The sequence below is a fragment of the Gopherus evgoodei genome, chromosome 2 (genome assembly GCF_007399415.2).
Source record: "Gopherus evgoodei ecotype Sinaloan lineage chromosome 2, rGopEvg1_v1.p, whole genome shotgun sequence".
Taxonomy (NCBI): Eukaryota; Metazoa; Chordata; order Testudines; family Testudinidae; genus Gopherus; species Gopherus evgoodei.
In genome coordinates, this window is record NC_044323.1 from 291,218,482 (window position 1) to 291,241,433 (window position 22,952).

At 46.8% G+C, this 22,952-nt stretch overlaps 1 protein-coding gene across 1 annotated transcript in view; it reads right to left on the bottom strand.

Moving 5' to 3' along the window:
• Nucleotides 1-22,952, bottom strand: part of TSNARE1 (t-SNARE domain containing 1) — a 637,975-nt gene that overhangs the window by 326,707 nt on the left and 288,316 nt on the right. Inside the window, exon 5 of the mRNA XM_030553891.1 lies at nt 1,366-1,443. Coding sequence (XP_030409751.1) covers nt 1,366-1,443 — 78 coding nt within the window. The remainder of the gene's footprint in view (nt 1-1,365; nt 1,444-22,952) is intronic.

Sequence of the window (22,952 nt, forward strand, 5' to 3'; positions counted from 1 at the left end):
ACAGTGATCTTCCAGGGTAACCCAGGGAGGGAAAGCTTGGGAGAGGCAACGGTGGAGGAAAGGGTTTACTTTCCTTGTGTAAGATCCAGGGGGTCTGAGTCTTGGGGTCCTCTGAGAAGGTTTTGGGGGGACCAGAGTTTACCAGGCACTGCAAGTCCTGGTTGGTGGCAGCACTACAAGATCTAAGCTGGTAATTAAGCTTAGGGGGATTCATGCTGGTACCCCATCTTTTGGACGCTAAGTAACCAGCCAGCCTGTGGCGAGAAGCAGCTAGGTTTGAAAGGACACTGAAAGTGTTAAGATCAACTCAGAATATGTTCTGCTTTTATTTCATTTGACCAGATCTGACTTGCTATGCTTTGACTTATAATCACTTAAAATCTATCTTTATAGTTAATAAATCTGTTTGTTTATTCTACCTGAAGCAGTGGGTTTGGTTTGAAGCGTGTCAGAGACTCCCCTTGGGATAACAGGTCTGGTACACATCGCTTTCTTTGTTAAATTGCCGAACTTATATACGCTTGCAGCGTCCAGTGGGCATAACTGGACACTGCAAGATGGAGGTTCCTAGGGTTGTTTCTGGGACCGGAGATATTGGCTAGTGTCATTCACTTGCAAGTAGCTGGGAGCAGTTACCTGCCAGAGGCTGTGCGTGAACAGCCCAGGAGTGGGGGTCCTCACAGCAGAGCAGGGTAGGGCTGGCTCCCAGAGTCAAGGATTGGAGGGGCCTAGCAGATCACCAGTCCGGATAACACCAGAGGGGAACATCAAAACCTCCTTCTGTCATTTACTGTCTTACAGTGGAATCTTACAAGGTGCTGCAACTTACCTCCTAGTAACTTCAGGAAGTGTTGAAGGTCCTGAGCACCTCTCAAGAGGCACTCAGCACCCTGACCTACTGGGCCCTTAGGAAGCAGTATCCTAAACGGACACATGGGGAATTACCAGGAAGAACATTCCCATTTGATAGAGAAGGAAGAATAAAGGAAATAGTAGCTGTTTTGCAAGTTAATATGACAGAACTTTGTAGCATTGCAACACTTCAGAGAAGCGGTGTAGCTTGTTCCACCATTCTGCCTTCTAATTCCTTATTGTAACAGACGACATAATTAAAAATAGAAAAGGATGCAGGCTCGGCAAGGAGGGGACTATATCTCTGCCTATTTAATGACACATATGGGGGAATATTTCCACATCTTATAAAGAAATGTGTATTGTACGTGTGCTGGAGCTCATGAGACACGGCAGTAAAAATGCATTAATATCTGCTCCCTGACAACAGGGCTTGCTGAATGCTGTATACATGCTTACAAGTCATCAGCAGGGCCGCATACAATTGACTAGGAAGCCTTTCATTATACGCACCATTGGAGTTAATTCGGAAGATGTTGGCTGAAGTTTCCTGAAACAATTCCTGGAGTTCATTGGGATCGATCTGGGTGGCTGCAACAAGACAAGAAGGAGAGCGCATATGAATACATCTGGCCAGCATATCGCCGTGCCTTGCTTAGCAAGAGACTAACATCAGAGCAGAGCCTCTGAACCCACATGCCCCACAGAGGGACATTTATCACAGCTTTGTCCCTATACTTTGCTGTGGTTGTTGTATATATTTAACAAACACACAGTTACCTCTGAAAGTTAATGGGTTGAAAGTGAAACACTTGTTCTAACAATTATAGGCCCAAATACAACCTCACTGAGGTAACGGGGAATCCTTTCACTGACATCAACAGACTATGGAGCAGAGACAGAGCATTTACAGGGGCAGGTTTTTACAGGATGCCTTTCTCCACGTGCCCACAATTTGCAAGCACAAACAACTGCAGTGTAGTTTTTCACCCACAATTATCTTGGAGGCAAGTAATTCCATTTAGGCACGTGGGCTCATCATTTCCGAGCTGCCTTAGGCATTTTGATGACCACATTCCCATACAAATGATTGGGAATAGGACATCCAGCTCCAATGGTGGCTCTGAAAATCTCGGCTCTGATTCCCTGATTGTAGCCACATGCAACACTGGGTTTATTTAAATATTTGTATAAGACCCTTTAAGAATCAAGGCCCTATTGTGCTAGGTGCTGTACAAATATGAGGTAAAACTAGGCTCCCGCCCTGTTGCGTTTATTATTTTATCTGAGACACGACACAACCATGTGCACCCATCTGACTAGTTGAGGCTAGGCTGAAAAATCAGGTCCTCAATCATCAAAGCAGTTTATAAACATAACTAAGCGACAACGTTCCTGTCAAGAAGTCAGGCAGGTGAGAGAAAGTAAGAATCCAGCTTGACGCTGAACAAGAGAGTGTTTGAAGGAGCGGCAATAAGCAAGGAATTTTTTTTATAGAGAGAGTGAGCGTATTTGATAAAGGCAACCAATGAAGATGAACACAAGGCCTTCCTTACAATGTCACTTTGCAGAACTGGATGACCAGATTAACAGGCCTCTTTGTGTATACATACATGGGCTCACATCCACACATGTAAGACGTAGGGTGGATGAAGGCCAAATGTGGTATTGAACCACTAATTTCACGCTTCTCCCCAAAAAAACACTGATCTCCCCGTGCAAGCCCTTCCCCATCTCCTGGCCCCAACAGATTCTCCATCCCAGTCTCCCCAGGTGGGATTTTCATCTTCCTTGTGCTCCTGATTCCATGTGCCTGCCCTCAAATGCAGCCAACGGATAGCCAGTTGGCAGCAATCAACTGTGTGTAGTCCCTGGTGACCTCCCCCTCGCTTACTGGCCTGCCTGAATCCCCTCTGTTATCAGTCGGTTACTAATGAACAAGCCCATACCTGCCCCTGAGCAGAAGGTGGCACCGTTGGTATGAACCAGAATTTTCCCATTTCCCACCTTTAAATTTATATGAATACCCCTAGCCCATCAATGTCCTCACAGTCTCAAAAGCAGGAAGGAGGGGTAGGAGCAAGTTTGAACAGGCATCTCTGTGATTTACTTTAGCTGGCATTTGACTAAGAAGTACATGGTTAATTTTTTTTTAATTCCTTCCTCCTAAGTCAATCGCCTCAACTTTTCCATCATATTGTCATTCTAACTTGCAAAAGCCAGGAATTACTGAGCAGAAGTAATCAGGTCATGCTTAACCCTCTCCCCAGAAATTTAGCTCATTCACAGCCTGATCCAGTTCCCATTAAGTCAATAGCAAAAATTGTAATAGTGCATTATTAGTCCTTTAGTTCTTTGCTGAGGGCATCAGAACTGTGGGTGACATTATAATACTGTCCCTGATTCAGAAAGGTCCCTGCATAGGGTTACTCGTGTACTTACAGTTAGGTACATGATTAAGTTCATTACTGAATCAGGACCCAAGCAAACTGCGATGTACTTGGCCAGGCATGACTGGTAAAAGACAGCCTAGTGCCCAACGTGAAAACGCCGACAGACCCTCAGCTAGAACAGCACTCACTGAAACACAGTTAGTATTCCATGCAGGACCGGCACTTCCATTTAGGCTGTCATAAACAGATAGCTAAGGGTTAATGTCTCTTTCACCTGAAGCACCTGACCAGAGGACCAATCAGGAAACCGGATTTTTTCAACTTTGGGTGGAGGGAATTTTGTGTTTGAGGTCTTTGTCTGTCTGCCTGCTTTCTCTGAGCTTTGGAGAAGTAGTTTCTGCTTTCTAATCTTCTGTTTCTAAGTGTAAGGACAAAGAGATCAGATAGTAAGTTATAGGGTTTCTTTTCTTTGGTATTTGCATGAATATAAGTGCTGGAGTGCTTTGATTTGTATTCTTTTTGAATAAGGCTGTTTATTCAATATTCTTTTAAGCAATTGACCCTGTATGTGTCACCTTAATACAAAGAGACCATTTGTATGTATTTTTTCTTTTTTTTTATATAAAGCTTTCTTTCTGAGACCTGTTGGAGTTTTCTTTTCTGGGAAATTTCAGGGAAATTGAGTCTGTACTCACCAGGGAATTGGTGGGAGGAAGAAATCAGGGGGAGATCTGTGTGTGTTGGATTTGCTAGCCTGATTTTGCATTCCCTCTGGGTGAAGAGGAAAGTGCTTTTGTTTCCAGGACTGGGAACGGAGAGGGGGAGTCACTCTGTTTGGATTCACAGAGCTTGTGTCTGTGTATCTCTCCAGGAGCACCTGGAGGGGGGAAGGGAAAAAGGATTATTTCCCTTTGTTGTGAGACTAAAGGGATGTGGGTCTTAGGGTCCCCAGGGAAGGTTTTTCAGGGGGACCAGAGTGCCCCAAAACACTCTAATTTTTTGGGTGGTGGCAGCAAGTACCAGGTCCAAGCTGGTAACTAAGCTTGGAGGTTTTCATGCTAACCCCCATATTTTGGACGATAAGGTCCAAATCTGGGACTAGAGTTATGACATAGGCGGCCTAGGCAATCGCCTAGGGCGCCAGGATTATTGGTGGGAGGCATTTTGCCAGAGGGGGCGGCAGGCAGCTCCGGTGGAGCTGCTGCAGTGGTGCCTATGGAGGGTCCGCTGGTCTGCGGCTCCAGAGGAGCTGCCGCAGTCGTGCCTGCAGACGGTCAGCTGCTCCCGCGGCTCCGGTGGACCTCCCGCAGGCACCACTGCGGCAGCTCCACCGAAGCCGCGGGACGAGGGTGCAGGGCGGCAAAATTGCCGTGCGCCTAGGGCGCTAAAACCCCTAGCGCCGGTCCTGATTCCATGAAATTCCCCAAACAGCCTGGACTGGAGTGGTCCATGGGCTTCTGCAGAGGGACCATCCTGCAGAAGTAAATTCAACCAGCAAGCGTTTACAATGATCCATTTATATCAGGGGTGGGCAAACTACAGCCCACGGGCCACATCCGGCCCACAGGACCGTCCTTCCCAGCCCCGGAGCTCCTAGCCTGGGTGGCTAGCCCCCGGCACCTTCCCTATTGTCCCCCTCCCTTGCAGCCTCAGCTCGCCCCGCTGCCGGCACAATGCTCTGGGCGGTGGGGCTGAGAGCTCCTGGGACAGCGCACCTGCAGAACCCAGCCTGACCCCGGTCTCTGTGCTGCTTGGTGGCGGCGGCGTGGCCGATCTCCAGCCAGGCAGCGCAGCTGTAGTGACGCCAGCCACTAGTGCTCCAAGCAGCATGGTAAGGGGGCAGAGGCAGAGGGGATTGGATAGAGGGCAGAGGAGTTTGGGGTGGTGGTCAGGGGGTTGGGGTGTGGATAGTGGCTGGGGGGGGAAACAGGGGGTTGAATGGGGACAGGGGTTCCAGTGGGCAGTCAGGAATGAGAGGAGGGGTTGGATGGGGCGGCAGGGGTCCAGGGCTGGCAGGGGACAGGGAGCAGAGGTGTGTGGCTGGGGCAGGGGTCCCAGAGGGGCCATCAGGGAACGAGGGGGTTGGATGGGGCAGGAGCACCAGGGGGTGGGCAGATAGTAGGTAGGGGGCCGGCCACGAGCTCCTCCCCTAACTGGCCCTCCATACAATTTCCGAAACTCGATGCAGCCCTCAGGCCAAAAGTTTGCCCGCCCCTGATTTAAATGCTGAATCGCCCAGAAAGCAGGATTTAGGATGATTCCATCAGATGTGGGAGCAATGCATGCCTGCATACTGGAGATCACAAAATGCAATAGGGAAGAAACACTTTCGCAGATACATTATTGACTGATGCAATGTTCTGAAACTTAAGACCTGAGGAAGAGCATAAGGATGGCCCAGTAGTTAGGGTGGTGACTTGGAAGACCTGGCTTCAATTCCCTGCTCTGCTGCATACTCCCTGTGCGACCTTTAGCAAGTCACTTTCCCACCTGTAAAATGAGGATAATAGCACTGCCCTGCCTCACAGAGGCGAGTTATGAGGATAAATATATTAAAGATTATAAGGTGCTCAGACACTATGAAAATGGGGCCAGAAACACAGTTATAATAGGACTAACAAGACACATATGCTGAACCCTGAGATATACAATGGAGAAAGGGAACCACCTCTAAACAAAACATCTGTAACATCAGCTAGAAAGCTGCCACAAATTTAATATGGAGTACACGGTATCGTGAAGTGCTAATCTGGTAAACAGGCCGGAACCTGGCTGATAGTTCCTGGCCCCATCTGCAGCCCCACATCTCCTACGGTAACACAATGGCTATTTCATTATTTATTTTGGGGAAGCTGCTACTTTAGCTTTAAACCTCTGGTGCAGTTTGGAGTTTCCACACGTGAACAAGCGATTCTCACCCTGGGACTGTTCAGGAGGGATGCAACAGCGAAAGGAACAAGTATAAGCTCCCTATTGAAAAAAGTAATTTAAAAAGAACACATTCCCATTTCCAAGTGAAGTGGAGATTCCACAGCTCAGCTACTTACTGACGCCATAAAAAGGAAGAGGGAGGGGAGGAAGAACATGAAAGACAGTTGTGGCTAATAAAAATTATATGTTTCAGACTTCATAAAGCTTAGTGTTAAAATATTATGATTCACCTAGATAAAATATGGGGTTGCCAATATGCAGTAAATATTTTGCATGCCCTGATGCTAATACAGATCAGTGCCAGGGGTGAGGAAAGGTGAATTGTAATTATAGCTGATATATTGAAGGCAGCATGAAGTTTCTGGTACAAGTCTTGCAGAAACACATGTGCAAATCAATTCTCCTCCACTTTAGTTTCCATTTTTTTTTCTTTTCCATTCACTTGTTTCCATCATCCCCTTAGAAGGCATCAAGAAAAAAACCAAACCTCCATTGCTTCCACTTTTGCTTCTCGCATTTGCAGAACATCAATTGAATTATTTCTATTTTCTCAATTTTCTAAAGTAGCAGCAGTCAACACGAGCGCTTGTGATTGTTGTTCCATAGTTTCAAACAAGCCTCAGAACATTTCCCCACAAAACTGCACATGAAACCACATCTGTGTATACGAACCAGGTGTTTCGGCACCCAGCTACCCAATATGAGTGAGCAAAGTGTGTTTGCGTGCAATTTTATGGAATCACAGTCCCCTGAAAATGTGATCCGAAGCATTTGTAAAGCCCTGGAAATAGTGAGCGCTTAACAGCAGCAAAGTGGGTATTCACCCACGAAAGCTCATGCTCCAATATGTCTGTTAGTCTATAAGGTGCCACAGGACTCTTTGCTGCTTTTACAGATCCAGACTAACACAGCTACCCCTCTGATACTTGAGTGCTTAATAGTTCACTTTGCTGCAGATGGTGGAATTAAAGTCCTGGCTTTGATTGATCACACCAAAATGGTGAGAGGGGTTCTTTTTAAAAGTATTTCCAATTGTTTATTTGTATTACAATAACACGTATGGGACCCAAATGAGATCAGTGCCCCATTGTGCTAACACTCTTCAAACACGTAGTGCGAGACAGGCCCTGCCCCGAAGAGCTTACAATCTAAACAAACAAGACGGAGAGTTGAAAGAGATATTGGTGAAGTGACTAGTGTGAGGTCAAACAACAGGACAGTGGCAGGGCTGAGAACAGAAATTAAGTCACTTCAGTTCCATTCCAGAGTCATTATCATTTGATCTCACTGTCTTTTTTCACCCTTAATTTTCCCCGTCTTAATAAGGAGATGAAATTTGTTTAAATTTAAGAACTGGATGTTCCATGTGAAGTTTTCAAGAGAAACAAAAAGCCTTTAAATATATTAAAAAACAAACAAACACCACAGCACATATATAGCAGCTTTTATAGATGGAACAAACAGGGCACTTTTCAGATAGATTGAATGCAAGGCCCTGTGCAGATCTCACCATCCAAATACATTAACTAACTAATCCTATATGAGGAAGAAAAACATTATGCTCATGTAGGCATGACTGGCGGAATGATTTGCCACGGAGGGAGTCAGAATCAGAGCTTGGAAGAAGCAATAACTCAGGAGTTCACAGCTCTCATTCTCATGTTTACCAGCATTTGGTCTGTTTCACTCCATGTATTTCACCAGTGGTAGAAGTGATTCCTGTATCTACAGCTTGCGATGCACATTGGAATCCTTCAGGCTGACTGTCGCTCTATAAATCAGTCATTAGCTCCAACTCGTATTGACATCAACTGTGGTAGGGAAAACAGAAGTCTGTGTGTCTTGGCACGTGGAAACCTCTTTCGGTTCATACGTAAAACAAGTCAAATTTGGAGCCAAAGCAGGCTTACGTCTTGTCTTTTTTGATCTGTATTGTAAAGGACATCAAACTGGATTCAATGCAGGTCAAAGACGACAAAAATTGGTGCAGGCATCTACAGGAATTTCCCAATCACTAATTAAAATTGCTGGTGTAGCCAATGCTAATCATTCAGGCCTATTAATTATTTCACACTAATTTACACTTGCTAGTGGCTTTTCTGCACGCAGGTATAATCAGCTGCCTTCATGAACTAATTTTTTCAATCAAACCTGAAATATTTAGAAGGTTGGAGAGAAAGAGACTGATACTTACAGTAACTGGTGTGAAAAAAGGGAGAGGGACAAATCGTTATCCCTCTCTACCCAGGATACTTATGTGGCCCTCACTGCTGCAGTATCTGAGCACCTCACAATGTATTTATGCTCACAATACCTACTTGAAGTATGACTATTAGCCTAATTTTACAGAGGGGACCCAAAGAGACAAGCCCACATTTGTGCATGGGGGTGAGTAAAGTTTAGGTATCGAAAACCATATTGAGATTTCAAAGTTCTGAGTGTCAGTCTGAGATCAGCATGTATGTGAAAAGCAGCTGGCTCAAAATGAATGTGGACAAGATGAATGATGCCAGAAAGAGGGGAAAGAACATCTGCAAGATTTAGCTACCATCATTGCAGCATCCTATGTTGAAGGGGGATGCATGTGGTTACCTTAGTTCATAGCCACCAGCTCTGTATGAACTGCCTGAACACCCAAATAGCCACAGAGTCCAGAAACAACTTCTTCTATCTTCAACCTGTAAGGAATCAGTGCCCTAATGGACAATGAACTGGCCATTGTGATTCACATCATCAGGACAAACTGGCCGAATTAGTGCAACTCACATTACTAACAGGCTTGACCTCACCAATATTAAAATGGCTTCAGTTGTTCTGGAGCACTGAGAACAGTGACTATCTGGAATGGCTCGTGCTCCTCCACTGCCCCAACACTCTGCTCACTACCCTGGCTTCCCATAGAACGCAAAGTTCCAATTTTCACCTTTCAGTCTCTCAGTGGCATTGGCCAATGCTATCTAAGACAACAACGTGCTACCAAAGACCACAATCTCCAAAGAAAGCCACACTCCACTGGGCTGATGAAACTGTCCCTGTATAGCAGAGGTGGGCAAACTACGGCCTGCGGGCCACGTCCGGCCCGCGGGAACATCCTGCCTTGCCCTTGAGCTCCCAGCCTGGAAGGCTAGCCCTCAGACCCTCCCCTGCTGTCCCCCTTCCTCCACAGCCCCAGCTCACCATGCCGCCAGCACTCTGGGTGGCGGGGCTGCGAGCTCCTGCTGGGCAGCACAGCTGCGAGAGCCACCGGCCTGCTCTGGTGCTCAATCCCCAGCAGGAGCTTGCAGGCTGGCTTAAAACAGCTTGTGGGCCAGATTCAGCCCATGGTTCGCCCATCCCTGGTCTAACCCATTCTTAAAAACCTCCCACGATGGAGACAAAGGCCTGTCAGAAATGGTCTATTTATTACTTCAGCCTGCCTTGAAAAAAGTCAACAAAAATTGTGTTTGCCCTGCATCACTTTCATTATAATTACAGCACACAAAGTATTATTTAGATTGTAAACTGTTGCAGACAGGAGCATCTCTTTGTTCTCTGTTAACGCAGTGCATAGCGCAATTGGGACCTAAGACTTGACTGGGACTCCTAGATGCTACCACAGTACAAAGAAGAAGAAAAGAAGAAGAAAGGAATACATAAATTATAGATATAATAAACAAGATACATCAATGCAAGGGTTTTTTCCCCAGAATATTACTCTTTTAGCCAGGCTTTGAATACAACAAACTACCAGAGCAGATTTGATTAAAAGCTTCAACACCCACCAGTGGCTGAAAGGCAGTGCTGTCGCATGCGTGTAATTTGAAAGTCATGTGTGTAAAAGAGCTGAAAGTGGCCGAGAACGTAAAAATTGTCCAGTAACAGACCAAGAATCCCAGTAATGATTGAAAACAAACGGTTATCGACCATCCATAACTGTTGTTCTTTGAGATGTGTGGCTCGCGTCCATTCTAGGTGTGCGAGCGCCCAGAATGAGTCTGATGCCCCCTTTTGCTTTCAGAATTAGGAAGTAGTGGGAATAGAGCCCTTTTCTCTTCATGTCCCGAGGGATCTCCTCCACTGCCCCCAGGTGCAGGAAGTTCTCAACCTCTTAGACAAAGAGTTGCTCGTGAGAAGGGTCCCTGAAGAGGGATGAGGAGGACAGGGGGTGGGAGTGATGGGTGATCAAAAATTGCAGGATATAGCCCCGAGATACTATGTCAAACACCAGCGGTCCGAGGTGACCCGCGACTAGGCCAAATGGCAAGGCCGAAGATGGTTGAGGAAAGAACAAGGTGGATCCGGAGAATTGCAGACCATCACCCTCAAACGCACCTTCAAAATGAGCACTTCTGACCCCCAGGATGCTTTGCCTGGCTGGGCTGCACAGGTGAGCAGGAGGAGGAAGGGCAGTGATGAAGAATGCTCATGTCTATCCCATCTCCTTGAAGACCCCTAACGAGGCTGCCAAGGCCTTAGCAGCGAGGTGGCCAGAACTACTGCCATGCAGACTGCAGCGTATGCTTGCCCAGCGAGCGAAGAGTGGGCTGAGTGTCCTTCTACCCACACAGCCTCGCATCCATCTGCTCCAAAAAGAGTCCATTCCCATCGAACAGAAGGTCCTGGGTAGAGGTCTGCATCTCTTGGGATAGGCCAGCGGGCTGAAACTGTGCCACAAGACCATCACCGAAGAGAACACCTGGTCCCACACCATCTGGAGAGAGCACCTAGCCACCGCAGAGCCCTACTCCACCAGGGTGCCAAATTTCTGGGCCAGACCTTGAGGAAGGGACTCCTTGAATTTATGGAGGGAGTTCCATACATTAAAATTGTACCTACCCAAGAGAGCCTGATGGTTCACCACCCAGAATTGCAGGCTGGCTGTCGAATAAATCTTTCTCCCAAAAAGGTCCAGTCTTTTGGCCTCTTTATTTTTGGGAGGTGAACTAGTGTTTCATTGAGATAACCAGTGAGCCTGGAGGTGGATGGGCATAAAGGTACTCAAACCCTTTGGCCGGGACGAAGTACTTTTTTTCAGCCCTTTTGGAGGTGGAGGGATCGATAATGGAGTTTGCCAGAGGGCCTTGGCAATTTTCAGGACCCCATCATGCACTGTTAGTGCAACACGGGCAGGGGTAGAGGCTGAGAGTACATTAAACAAGGTGTCTGCCTGCTTCACCATCTCCTCCCACCTCTAAGCCCAAGTTCTCAGCCATCCATTGAAGCAGGGCCTGATGTTCTTTAAAATCGTCCAGCGGGATGGCCCTCAAGGGTCCCATGACCTCCTTGTCCAGGGATGAGGACGACAACTGTACCACCAGGGGAGGCTCCGGGGCACCATCCCCTATGGGGGATGGGGGGTTCATGGTGGGCACTGTCTCCTCTACCCCGACCTCTGAGTGGGTCTCATGCTCTGAGCCCGGTGCCGCTAGCTATTACTCCAAAGTGGTGGCAGATGAGTGGTGTAAAGGCAGACTCATCATCACCACCATGACCAATGCACTCCAATAAGGCCACTGCACTGGCCCCTGGACAAGTTGCAAAGGCAGCGCCGTAGAAGTCGACATGGCATTAGGTGCCCAATTGTGCTGGTGGGGTCATGGCGAAGGGCTGAACTGCCCTTCCGGTGACTACGGTGGGGTCGTTGATACCTTTGTCTGCCTGCTGAGCATCGTTGCCGGAGTCCGGTGTTTGGAGTGGGAGGATCAGTGCCAATATCGAGAGGGCGGGGGCTGGGGGGACCAGAACCGCAACAGGAAGTGCAGCCATGGGGCAGGCAACCAGGGATCTATGCCGAGAGGATGATCGGCAGGAGGGCAAAGGTGCAAGTAGAATGGAGACCAGCACCTCCCCCTAGGGGAGGGCGCGCACTAGAGGATCTGGGCCATGACGCCGGAGATCTGTGATGCAGAGATGGAGAGCGCTGCCTTGTTTTGGGGGATCAGCAGCACACCACGTCCCCCTGAGGGGTTTAGCGGATGGCTTGCCTTCTTAGGGAGCCTTTACCACTTCTCATGGCACGGCAGAGGCTTCTGCTCTCTCAGCACTGGGGGAGCTTGGAAAGGCGTCGATGCCGCCAGAAGTTTGGGTTCCCTACCAATTCCAGAAGTTAGTGGTGGATCCTTTAAGGAGCTAAGGGCCCCGACCAGGAAGGCACCTCTATGTGGCTCTGGAGTGGCAGGGGGGGCCTGAACTGGGTCCTTTGCCCGATGCCCCATGGCCTTTCTTGTTTGGTGATGGGAGCACTGCTTCTTTGTTTTCTTTCTGGTGAGAAGTGCTGGGCGGAGGCCAGTGCTGGGGGTGCCCTGCGCACCGAGGCCGAGGTACTAGGCAAATCTTGGCGGGACAGTTCGGAAGCCGGATGAAAGCCAGCCTCCAAGAGGAGACCACGCAAACTAATAGCCCACACTTTCTGAGTCCTGGGTTGAAAATTTTTACAAATACGACACTTGTCCTTCACATCTAATTCCCACAGGCACTTGAGGCAGCTGCTTTGGTGGTCACTTACAGGCATAGACCTGTTCCAGTCCGCAGAGGGCTTAAACCCCAGAAACCAAGGCATGCCCCACCTGGGGCAAAGTCCCCGCTGAGACTCTAACTCCTAACTACACTCAACAACTACTTAACACTAACTACTATAAACAACTATTTATAAGGCCGTAAGGCTCGAAGTCAGAAGAGACGAAACTGGCACTCCGACTAACCACCACAGGCGACAAGAAGGAACTGAGAAGGCTTAGTGCCAGCAGCGCCTGATGTACTGACACATGAGCACAGCACAGAAGGGGGCACCACAGCCGGCTCTATGGATACCGCTATGGCAAAACTCTTCAACGACCGCGCACATGGGCGCGCGCACACCTAGAATGGAATCAACATGAATCGTAGAATCATAGAAGAATAGGGTTGGAAGAGACCTCAGGAGGTCATCTAGTCCAACCCCCTGCTCAAAGCAGGACCAACCCCAACTAAATCATCCCAGCCAGGGCTTTGTCAAGCCAGGCCTTAAAAACCTCTAAGGATGGAGATTCCACCACCTCCCTCCAGTGCTTCACCACTCTCCTAGTGAAATAGTGTTTCCTAATATCCAACCCAGAGAGCAAGCACTTGAAGAAGAACTGGGATATATTCTAAACAAAGAACTCTCAGCCATGTTTGTACTTTACACCAACACAACAGACGTTCTAGGCTTCAGTGTGACATTTGGGGTTATGGTGTGTGCTAGTTCTGTTGCTACGTGGGTGGCTAATTGATTTGTGTGTGTGGTTTATGTTGTGCTGGGAGAGTTGTGGGGATTTGGGTAGATGGCAAGAGAGGGGTGTGTGCTGCAGTGAGGGGCTGTGTGTGTTTGGGGCTACTGCTAATTGTGTAGCAGTGTAAGTGGTTGTGTTCATTTGTGTCGACGTGGGTTGTCTTGGGAGATTTGTGTAGGTGGCAGGTGGACACAAAGGTATGGCCCTGGGACCAAGTAATCTACAATCTGTGCAGTCTCCCGCATACAACCAATGAAACTGCTGCATGCAAATTAGTTGCAGAGTAAGAATACTGATTGGTTGAGTTTCTTCTGCTACCACAATGGTCTAGGACTCTTGACATGTGGGAGGTTGGGCGCAAGCACTGGAAGCTCCCTGGAGGGGGGGCTCCGGCACACAGGCCATGGCCCTGCCTCCTGCTTCACCCCAAGGCCCCATCACCACTCGGTCTCTTCCCCACTCTGCCCTGAGGTCCCACCCCCCACTCCACCTCTTCCCCTAAGGCTCCCCCGCTAGCAGCTCACTGCTCTCTGCCCCCTCCCCCAAGGACCTGCGCCCACCATTTGGACCACTTGACCCCCACTCCCCCGGAGAACTATGAGCAAGGGGAGTCTCAGTGGGGGAAGAGGCAGCGGGGGCGGGGAGACGCAGAGCGAGGGTAGGGCGTCAGGGGGAACAGTGGAGGGGGGCAGGGCCATGGGGGAAGAGACTGAGCAGGAGCACGGGTGGAGCCATGCTCCGGACGCCGGTGGATCCCCCACTTCTCGGGAGCTTCTGGCAGTGGCGCTCCACAGCTGGCAGGCCAGAGGTGTGCCGCAGCCCACATTTCTTGCTCCGTTTGGGGAGCCTTAGCCTTCCCAAGCCTCTTATACCTGCTGTGCATGCCCACAACCATGCGTGTAGCTTCTTCCATTGCTTTCCGCTCACACCATAGACCTAACAGGCTTCACAGTGACACACACTGACATTCCCAGAACCTTATTATATAGATAGCATGCCCCTATGGTATAGGATACAACCCAGGAAGGGAGCAACATTTCCCAAGAATGCAGTGTCTGGGGCGGGTGGATTTTAGCATGTCATCCACTTGTGAACTCAAATCACGGCTTAGAGATGGAGAAATCTTTTTAGGGTACCAAGCCCACACTCTGGTCAAAATAAGGAATGTCCTTGGGTGCTTTGTCCAGTTCAATTTCAAAATGACTCAATGTTCCCCACGTTAAAAAGCTTGCCTTGAAATTCAGCACATGTAAACAAATCAGAACTGAGCTTTAGGAACACAGTTCTGCATACCAACAAGAAATGGCTTATGAATAAAAAAAGGAAATATTAATATAAATGCATTTTCAGATTGTAATCAAGGTTCAATCAGACCCGCCTTGTGTTATTTTTAATTAACTTGTTTTTATTATCTTTTGTTTCCTTCTTTAGCATACATGCTAATAAGCCGCTGCTCAAGAAGAGCACAGCAACCTGTGTAGGTGCATGACTAATTCGATAATCATGCCATTTCTGTATTTCTACAGTTTGTCCTTAACTTTTCGAAGGGTATGGATATTGCCAGGGATGTAGTGCAAGTTATACCCTCTCCATCTCATCTCATCAGTGGGCAGTAATTGTTGGAGCAGAAGGCTAGAAATGAAGACACCTACATTCTCTTCCCAGCTCTGCCACAAATCACTTTACCTCTTGGCCCCTCAATGTACCATACAATAATACAGATAATTTTAGGTGTGTTCTAGGGAACCATTATCGTTGCAACTAATCTAACATTACTCAGTAGATGGACTACACTCTGAGTTCTCCTCATATTTATACATGCTAGACTATACTGCTCATTTCAAGGAGCATCTTGTCTACAACTAGGCTCCTAAAGGAATATTTCCAAAAAGGAGTCTTGCACTGAGCTCTGAAGGAAAAAAAATAGGATTCATAGATTCCAAGGCCAGAAAGAAACATTGTGATGATCTAGTCTGACCTCCTGCACAACACAGGCCATGAAACTTCGCCAAAATAATTCCTAGTGCATATTATTTAGAAAAACATCCAATCATGATTTACAAATTCTCCACAATGAAGAATCCACCACAACCCTTGGTAAATCGGTCCAATGGTTAATTACTCTCACTGTTAAAAATGTGTGTCTTATTTCTGGTCTGAATCTCTCTAGCTTCAACTTTCAGACATTGGATTGTTTTATACCTTTCTCTGCTAGACTGAGGAGCCCATTATTAAATATTTGTTCCCCATGTAGCTATTTCCACATTCTAATCAAGCCACTCCTGACCCTTCTCGTCTTTAAGCTAAATAGATCAAGCTCCTTGAGTTTATCACAATAAGGCATGCTTTCTAAGCCTTTAATCATTCCCATGACTTTTCTTGGACCCCTCTCCAATTTATCAACATCCTTCTTGAATTGTGGACACCTGAACTGGACACAGGATTCCAGCAGTGGTTGCACCAGTGCCAAATACAAAGGTAAAATAACCTCTCTGCTCCTACTGGAGATTCCCATAATGAGTGTTCTGAAAAATAAGTAGCCCTAGCAGTATTGTGGTAGAATTAAGCAACTTCTAATTTTGGTAACATGGAATTTTGGTTTCAGCTAGGTAATTTTATAATTAACAATGTTCCTACTTTTTAAATCAGCGAGGAGGAAAATATTAAAGGTTTTGCATAATTCTGATTTATTACCAAGCCACAGTTTAAGAGGTTTTAAAACACAAACGATCTGAATCATTTTTACTCGGAGTAGATTAGGAGAGTTTTAAGACAATTCATTTTTTGACTGAAATATATCAGCCAAATGGAAAATGCACATTTCACTTACAAAATGTCCATATCTACTTCCATCGCCCACCCTTGCAACACGGAATGCCTAATCCACATTTCACTCTTTGTGCTGTAAAGAAATAACAGAAAGATGCATTAGGGCAGTTTCAACCTGCCTTTTATAGGAACACTGAAGTAGCTTAGGCAGTGGAAAAAGGGAGATTTAAAATATTCCCCACAATATTTTCATGATTGTATATATTTAACTTCACTAAAAAACAGGTTTTGTAGTTTGCACTGAAATAGTCCCAGATGTGTCTGCAAACCAAATATTATAGCACAGCAGCAATGCAGAGAAACCGTATGAAACATATGAAACTGACCAACCTACAGTCATAGTCCAAACTAAAGGAAATGCAAAATGTAAACAGGCACCAAAAACAGTGGCAAGTGATTGTATGTTTAAGCTTTAATAATCTGAACATTTATTGGTAATATAAATTAAGAAACACTGTTTTTTTTAATTTTTAAAGGCATTCATTAATTAATATCTAGGTTTCACTGATGCACTCGTCATTGGAATGCCTTTAAAATGCCCTTTTAATAATCTATATTAATAATGGCAACACGAAAAAGGATTTGTTTTCTTATTTTGGTATTGCCCATGTGATAAACAGGAAGTGATATCATAGAGAAATCAGCCCACCAACAAACAGAAAGAGAGAAATCCTTAAACCTTTTGTTATAAGGCAAGATGGATTCCAATGAGAATCACCAAAGTTCCTAGGTAATTTTTTCTTGTCTCTAAATTATGAATGTCTTCAACAAAATCTTTAAGTATCACCTTGATAACCAAAAAGTGTATTGGATAACAGGTTAATTATAAAATGAGTGAAAAGTGTGTGACCCCAGCAGATAAAATACATCATTCATCAGATTACCTTCCCCAGCACTGCGTTGGAGGGCTTCCAGTGTTATGATGAGTCACAAGCGAATGGAAAGATAATGACTGTGTGACAAGCAAGAATGCCTCGATAGCAGTGACAGTCAGATTGAGATGAACAACAGTGTGGGAGGTGGGAGAGTTCTCCTCAGAACTCCGAAAGCTGGCAGCCAATAAAATACATTTCACTGGTTTTTCTAGCAAATGCAAGACTGCAGAGGAGGCAAGAGTCTGCAGTTGTACCCACCATGTACTGTGATTATGTCAGCACCCACATGGTAAGTAGGAGTAAGACAGGACTGTACGTGGATGGGATCTCTCCAAGAAAAATCTGTGTTGCAATGCAGGGACGTGATGTTTAGACTCCAGTAGGGGACACTCTTGTCCCTATGACAATTCTAGACTACTGCTCCAACATGAAGTTACGGAGTGCTGCACTGCTGAAGGTGTGGTTTTTCTGACAGGGTATGAAACCAAGTTCCCAACCACTTGTGATCATCCCAGACCTGACAATGCTTTCTGTAACAGAAGGATTTAAGCCATGTATCTTGGCCAGATAACTTGGGTAATTCAATCTGGCCTGCCTAGTAGCTCTGGTGATTTCTTTGAAAGTTGCATATAGGGTGTTTCATTCTCCGGGTATCACAGAAGGATGGTGCAGAAGAAATGGATTGAAATTTTGTGCATATAAATCAGCAAAAGCTACAGACACACACTCACGCAGAGTGGAGAAGGAGATGCCACAGCAAAACAAGCTGACAGCTGGCATTTTAGCAGACTATGCTGTCAGTCAGACTCATAAGGAAAGGCATTTTACAAGGATACAGCATCGCAAATCCTTGCAACAGATTGAAAGAAAAACATGTTTAGGATGATGATACAGATTAACACGGCTACCGCTCTGAAACATGTTTAGGATGGTAGCTGCTAGGGTGACAGAGGCCACCTGGCTAGAAATGGTCAGCCAACAGGCCAATAAAAAAGGAATGGGACAAAGAAATGGAGTTTTCCTTCAGTAATCTCCTCTTCCCAGAAGTCTTTTCCAATATTTATAAGGAGCAGGATGTGACGCTGGCAGACTAGGTCAGTCCAGAGCCACAGGTCACTTCACTTGCTATTAGCATAGACTGAATTGTTAAATGTAGAAGAGTGTATTAGGTGTTTAAACTTCATGAAAACGAATGGGTTGTTACTTACATTGTTCACATTTGCCTGTTCCTGTATAATGGAATCATAGAAACACAGACTTTAAGGTCAGAAAGGACCATTATGATCTAGTTTGACCTCCTGCACAACGCAAGCCACAGAATCTCACCCACCGACTCCTGTAACAAACTCCTAACCTATGTCTGTGTTATTGAAGTCCTCAAATCATGGTTTAAAGACTTCAAGGTGCAGAGAACCTTTCAGAAAGTGATCCGTGCCCCACACTGCAGAAGAAGGTGAAAAATCCCCAGGGCTTCTGCCAATCTGCCCTGGAGGAAAATTCCTTCCCAACCCCAAATATGGTGATCAGCTAAACCCTGAGCATGTGGGCAAGACTCACCAGCCAGACACTCAGGAAAAAAAATTCTGTAGTAACTCAGATCTCACCCCATCTAATATCCCATCACAGGCCATTGGTCATATTTACCACTAGTAGTCAAAGAAAAATTAATTGCCAAAATTAAGCTATCCCATTATACCATCTCCTCCATAAACTTATTAAGCTTAGTCTTGAAGCCAGATAGACTCATAGACTTAAGAGTCAGAAGGGACCAACATGATTATCTAGTCTGACCTCCTGCACAAAGCAGGCCACAGAATCCTACCCATCCACTTCTATAACAAACCCCTAACCTATGTCTGAGTTATTGAAGTCTTCAAATTGTGGTTTGAAAACCTCAAGCTGCAGAGAATCCACCAGCAAGTGACCCATGCCCCACGCTGCAGAGGAAGGCGAAAAACCTCCAGGGCCCCTGCCAATCGGCCTCAGAGGAAAATTCCTTCCCGACCCCAAATATGGTGATCAGCTAAACCCTGAGCATGTGGGCAAGACTCACCAGCCAGCACTCAGAAAAGAATTCTCTGCAGTAACTCAGATCCCATCCCATCCAACATCCCATCACAAACCACTGGGCATACTTACCTGCTGATAATCAAAGATCAATTGCCAAAATTAAGCTATCCCATCATACCATCCCTTCCCTAAACTTATCAAGCTTAGTCTTAAAGCCAGATATGTTTTTTGCCCCCACTACTCCCCTTGGAAGGCTGTTCCAGAACTTCACTCCTCTAATGGTTAGCAACCGTCGTCTAATTTCAAGTCTAAACTTCCTAATGTCCAGTTTATACCCGTTTGTTCTTGTGTCCACATTGGTACTGAGCTTAAATAATTCCTCTCTCTCCCTAATATTAATCCCTCTGATATATTTATAAAGAGCAAGCATATGCCCCCTCAGCCTTCCTTTGGCTAGGCTAAACAAGCCAAGCTCTTTGAGTCTCCTTTCATAAGACAGGTTTTCCATTCCTCGGATAATCCTAGTAGCCTGTCTCTGAACATGTTCCAGTTTGAATTCATCCTTCTTAAACATGGGAGACCAGAACTGCACACAGTATTCCAGATGAGGTCTCACCAGTGCCTTATATAATGGTACTAACACCTCCTTATCTTTGCTGGACATACCTAGCCTGATGCATCCTAAAACCGCATTAGCTTTTTTAACAGCCATATCACATTGGCGGCTCATAGTCATCCTGTGATCAACCAATACTCCAAGGTCCTTCTCCTCCTCTGTTGCTTCCAACTGATGTGTCCCCAATTTATAACTAAAATTCTTATTATTAATCCCTAAATGCATGACCTTGCACTTTTCGCTATTAAATTTCATCCTATTACTATTACTCCAGTTTACAAGGTCATCTAGATCTTCCTGTAGGATATCCCGGTCCTTCTCTGTGTTAGCAATACCTACCAGCTTTGTGTCATCCGCAAACTTTATTAGCACATTCCCGCTTTTTGTGCCAAGGTCTTTTGCCCCCACTGCTCCCCTTGGAAGGCTGTTCCAGAACTTCAGTCCTCTGATGGTTTGAAACATTCATCTAATTTCAAGTCTAAACTTCCTGATAGCCAGTTTACATCCATTTGTTCTTGTGTCCACATTGGTACTGAGCTTAAATAATTCCTCTCCCTCCCTGGTATGATTGCTCTCTATAAATATATCAGAGGAATAAATATCTCCCCTCAGCCTTCTTTAGTTAGGCTAAACAAGCCAAGCTCTTCGAGTCTCCTTTCATATGACAGGTCTTCTATTCCTTCTCTGCATCTGTTCCAGTTTGAATTCATCATTCTTAAACATGAGAGACCAGAACTGCACACAGTATTCCAGATGAGGTCTTACCAGTGCCTTGTATGACAGTACTAACACCTCCTTATCTCTACTGGAAAAACCTCACCTGATGCATCCCAAGACCACATTAGCTTTTTTCATAGCCATATCACATTGGCGGCTCATAGTCATCCTGTGATCAACCAATACGCCGAGATCCTTCTCCTCCTCTGTTACTTCCAAGTGATGCCTCTCCCCAGCTTATAACAATAGCTCTTCTCATTAATCCCTAAAAGCATGACCTTGCACTTTTCGCTATTAAATTTCATTCTATTACTATTACTCCAGTTTACAAGGTCATCCAGATTTTCCTGAACGATATCCCGATCCTTCTCTGTATTGGCAATATCTCCCACATTTGTGTCATCCACAAACTTTATTAGCACATTCCCACTTTTTGTTCCAAGGTCAGTAATTAAAAGATTAAATAGGACTGGTCCCAAAACCAATCCCTGAGGAAATCCACTAGTAACCTCCCTCCAGCCTGACAATTCACCTTTCAGTATGACCTGTTGCAGCCTCCCCTTTAATCAGCAAACATAACCAATAGCAAGCATTTACATTGTGTATAGTCCGGTAAATAAATAATTCATCTGTGATGGGGATGCCCCTCACTGGTATGTAAAGGGTTAAAGTCACCCTGGGGAGGCCTCATGGGGGGCAGACAATAAGAAAAAGGCTTGTAGTGCCAGCCAATCAGGGTGAGGTTTATTGGAGTAGCCAATCAAGATCAGGCTGGCCCATATAAGAAGGGGCTGCTGAGCAAAGGAGGGGGCAGTCTGTCCCTGAAGGTCAAGGGAGGAGGACTGGCTGCTTAGAGGGCTGGAGCATCACGGACAGAGCAGTGCTGGGCAGGGTCAGCAGAATATGAGAAAGCTCCAGGCTGATGGCTGCCAAACTGAGGCCCTGATACAAGGGCAGAGAAGGTGTTGGGGCTGCGGGGAAGTGGCCCAGGGAAGGAGACGGTAGAGTTGGAGGAGGGGCAGTAAGTGGCTGCCAGCTATAGAGTCCCTGGGTCGGGACCTGGAGTAGCGGGCGGGCCTGGGCTTCCCCTCCTGCCCCTTTCTCCCATTGGCCACTAAGGGGGAGTGGCCAGTACATGGACTGCAGTTTGCCACTGAGATGAGTGGCCAGAACGTGGGACTGCAGAGTGCCACTGTCAGTCCCCCGAAAGGAGGGAAAGAACCGAGTGGAGTACAGCCGGGGGGCTGTTTCCAGAAAAGGATGATGCAGTCCGGGGAGTGACACGGGTCCTGGACACGGAGACAGGAGTGACGACAGGCGAGACACCACCTGAGGATGGTGCACTGGCAACCTCGAGCTAATTCCCAGGATGGCCAGCAGGAGGCATCGCAGTGATGAGTCGAACCTCATCACACCATCAAACAGGAATGAAGCCTTGAAGAAGAGTGCTAGCTTCAAAGCAAGTGGTCATTGTGTGTAATGATCAACGGTCAAAGATTCAAAATGCATTCGCCTTTCTCTGTCACGAAGGGAAAAGCCCAGGTGGGTAAAGACACTGCCAGCTTGCTTTCTGTGTAAAGGAGCTATAAATATGGATACAAAAAATGATCCATCATCTCTGGACTGTGTGGATTCTAACAGGGCAGAATAACTGAAAGAGAGGACGGAGATCCCCAGAATTATTCTGGATAGCCCTGAAAGACTTTTTAGGAAACTGGCAGTGCATTACTTCACTGCCACCATTTAGAGTTACAAACTATGATTTACTTGTTGTTATATTTTACCTGGTTTAACCTGTCAATAACTCTCATTCTTTTTTCTTAACTAATAAACCTATAGTTAGTTTACTCTGGAATTGGCAGCCAGCATTGTCTTTGATGCAGAGCCAGTGCAAGGAAGTTTCGCGCCCTAGGCGAAACTTCCACTTTGCACCCCCCCCATGGCAGCTAACTCAGCCCCTCACTCGGGGAGCGCCCCCTGCAGCAGCTACCCCCTCCACCGTGACAGCTAACCCCTCTTCCCCCCATCCCCTCATGGCAACTAACCCTGCCTGGGGAGACTTCCCCCTTCTCCCCGCCCAGCAGCTAACCCTGCCTGAGGAGATTTCCCCCCTTCCCCCGGCAGCTAACCCTGCCTGGGGAGACTCCCCCCCCCCGGCAGCTAACCCTGCCTAGGGAGACTTCCCCTCTTTCCCCCCCCCCTCCAGCAGCTAACCCTGCCTGGGGAGACTTCCCCCCTGCCCCCCACCCCAGCAGCTAACCCTGCCTGGAGAGACTTCCCCTCTTTCCCCCACCCCAGCAGCTAACTCTGCCTGGAGAGACTTCCCCTCTTTCCCCCACCCCAGCAGCTAACTCTGCCTGGAGAGACTTCCCCTCTTTCCCCCACCCCAGCAGCTAACCCTGCCTGGAGAGACCTCCTGCGGAAACTAAGCCTGCCTGAGTAGCCCACCCCAGCTCACCTAGGCTGCGCCTCCTCCACTGAGCACGCCAGCGCTGCTCTA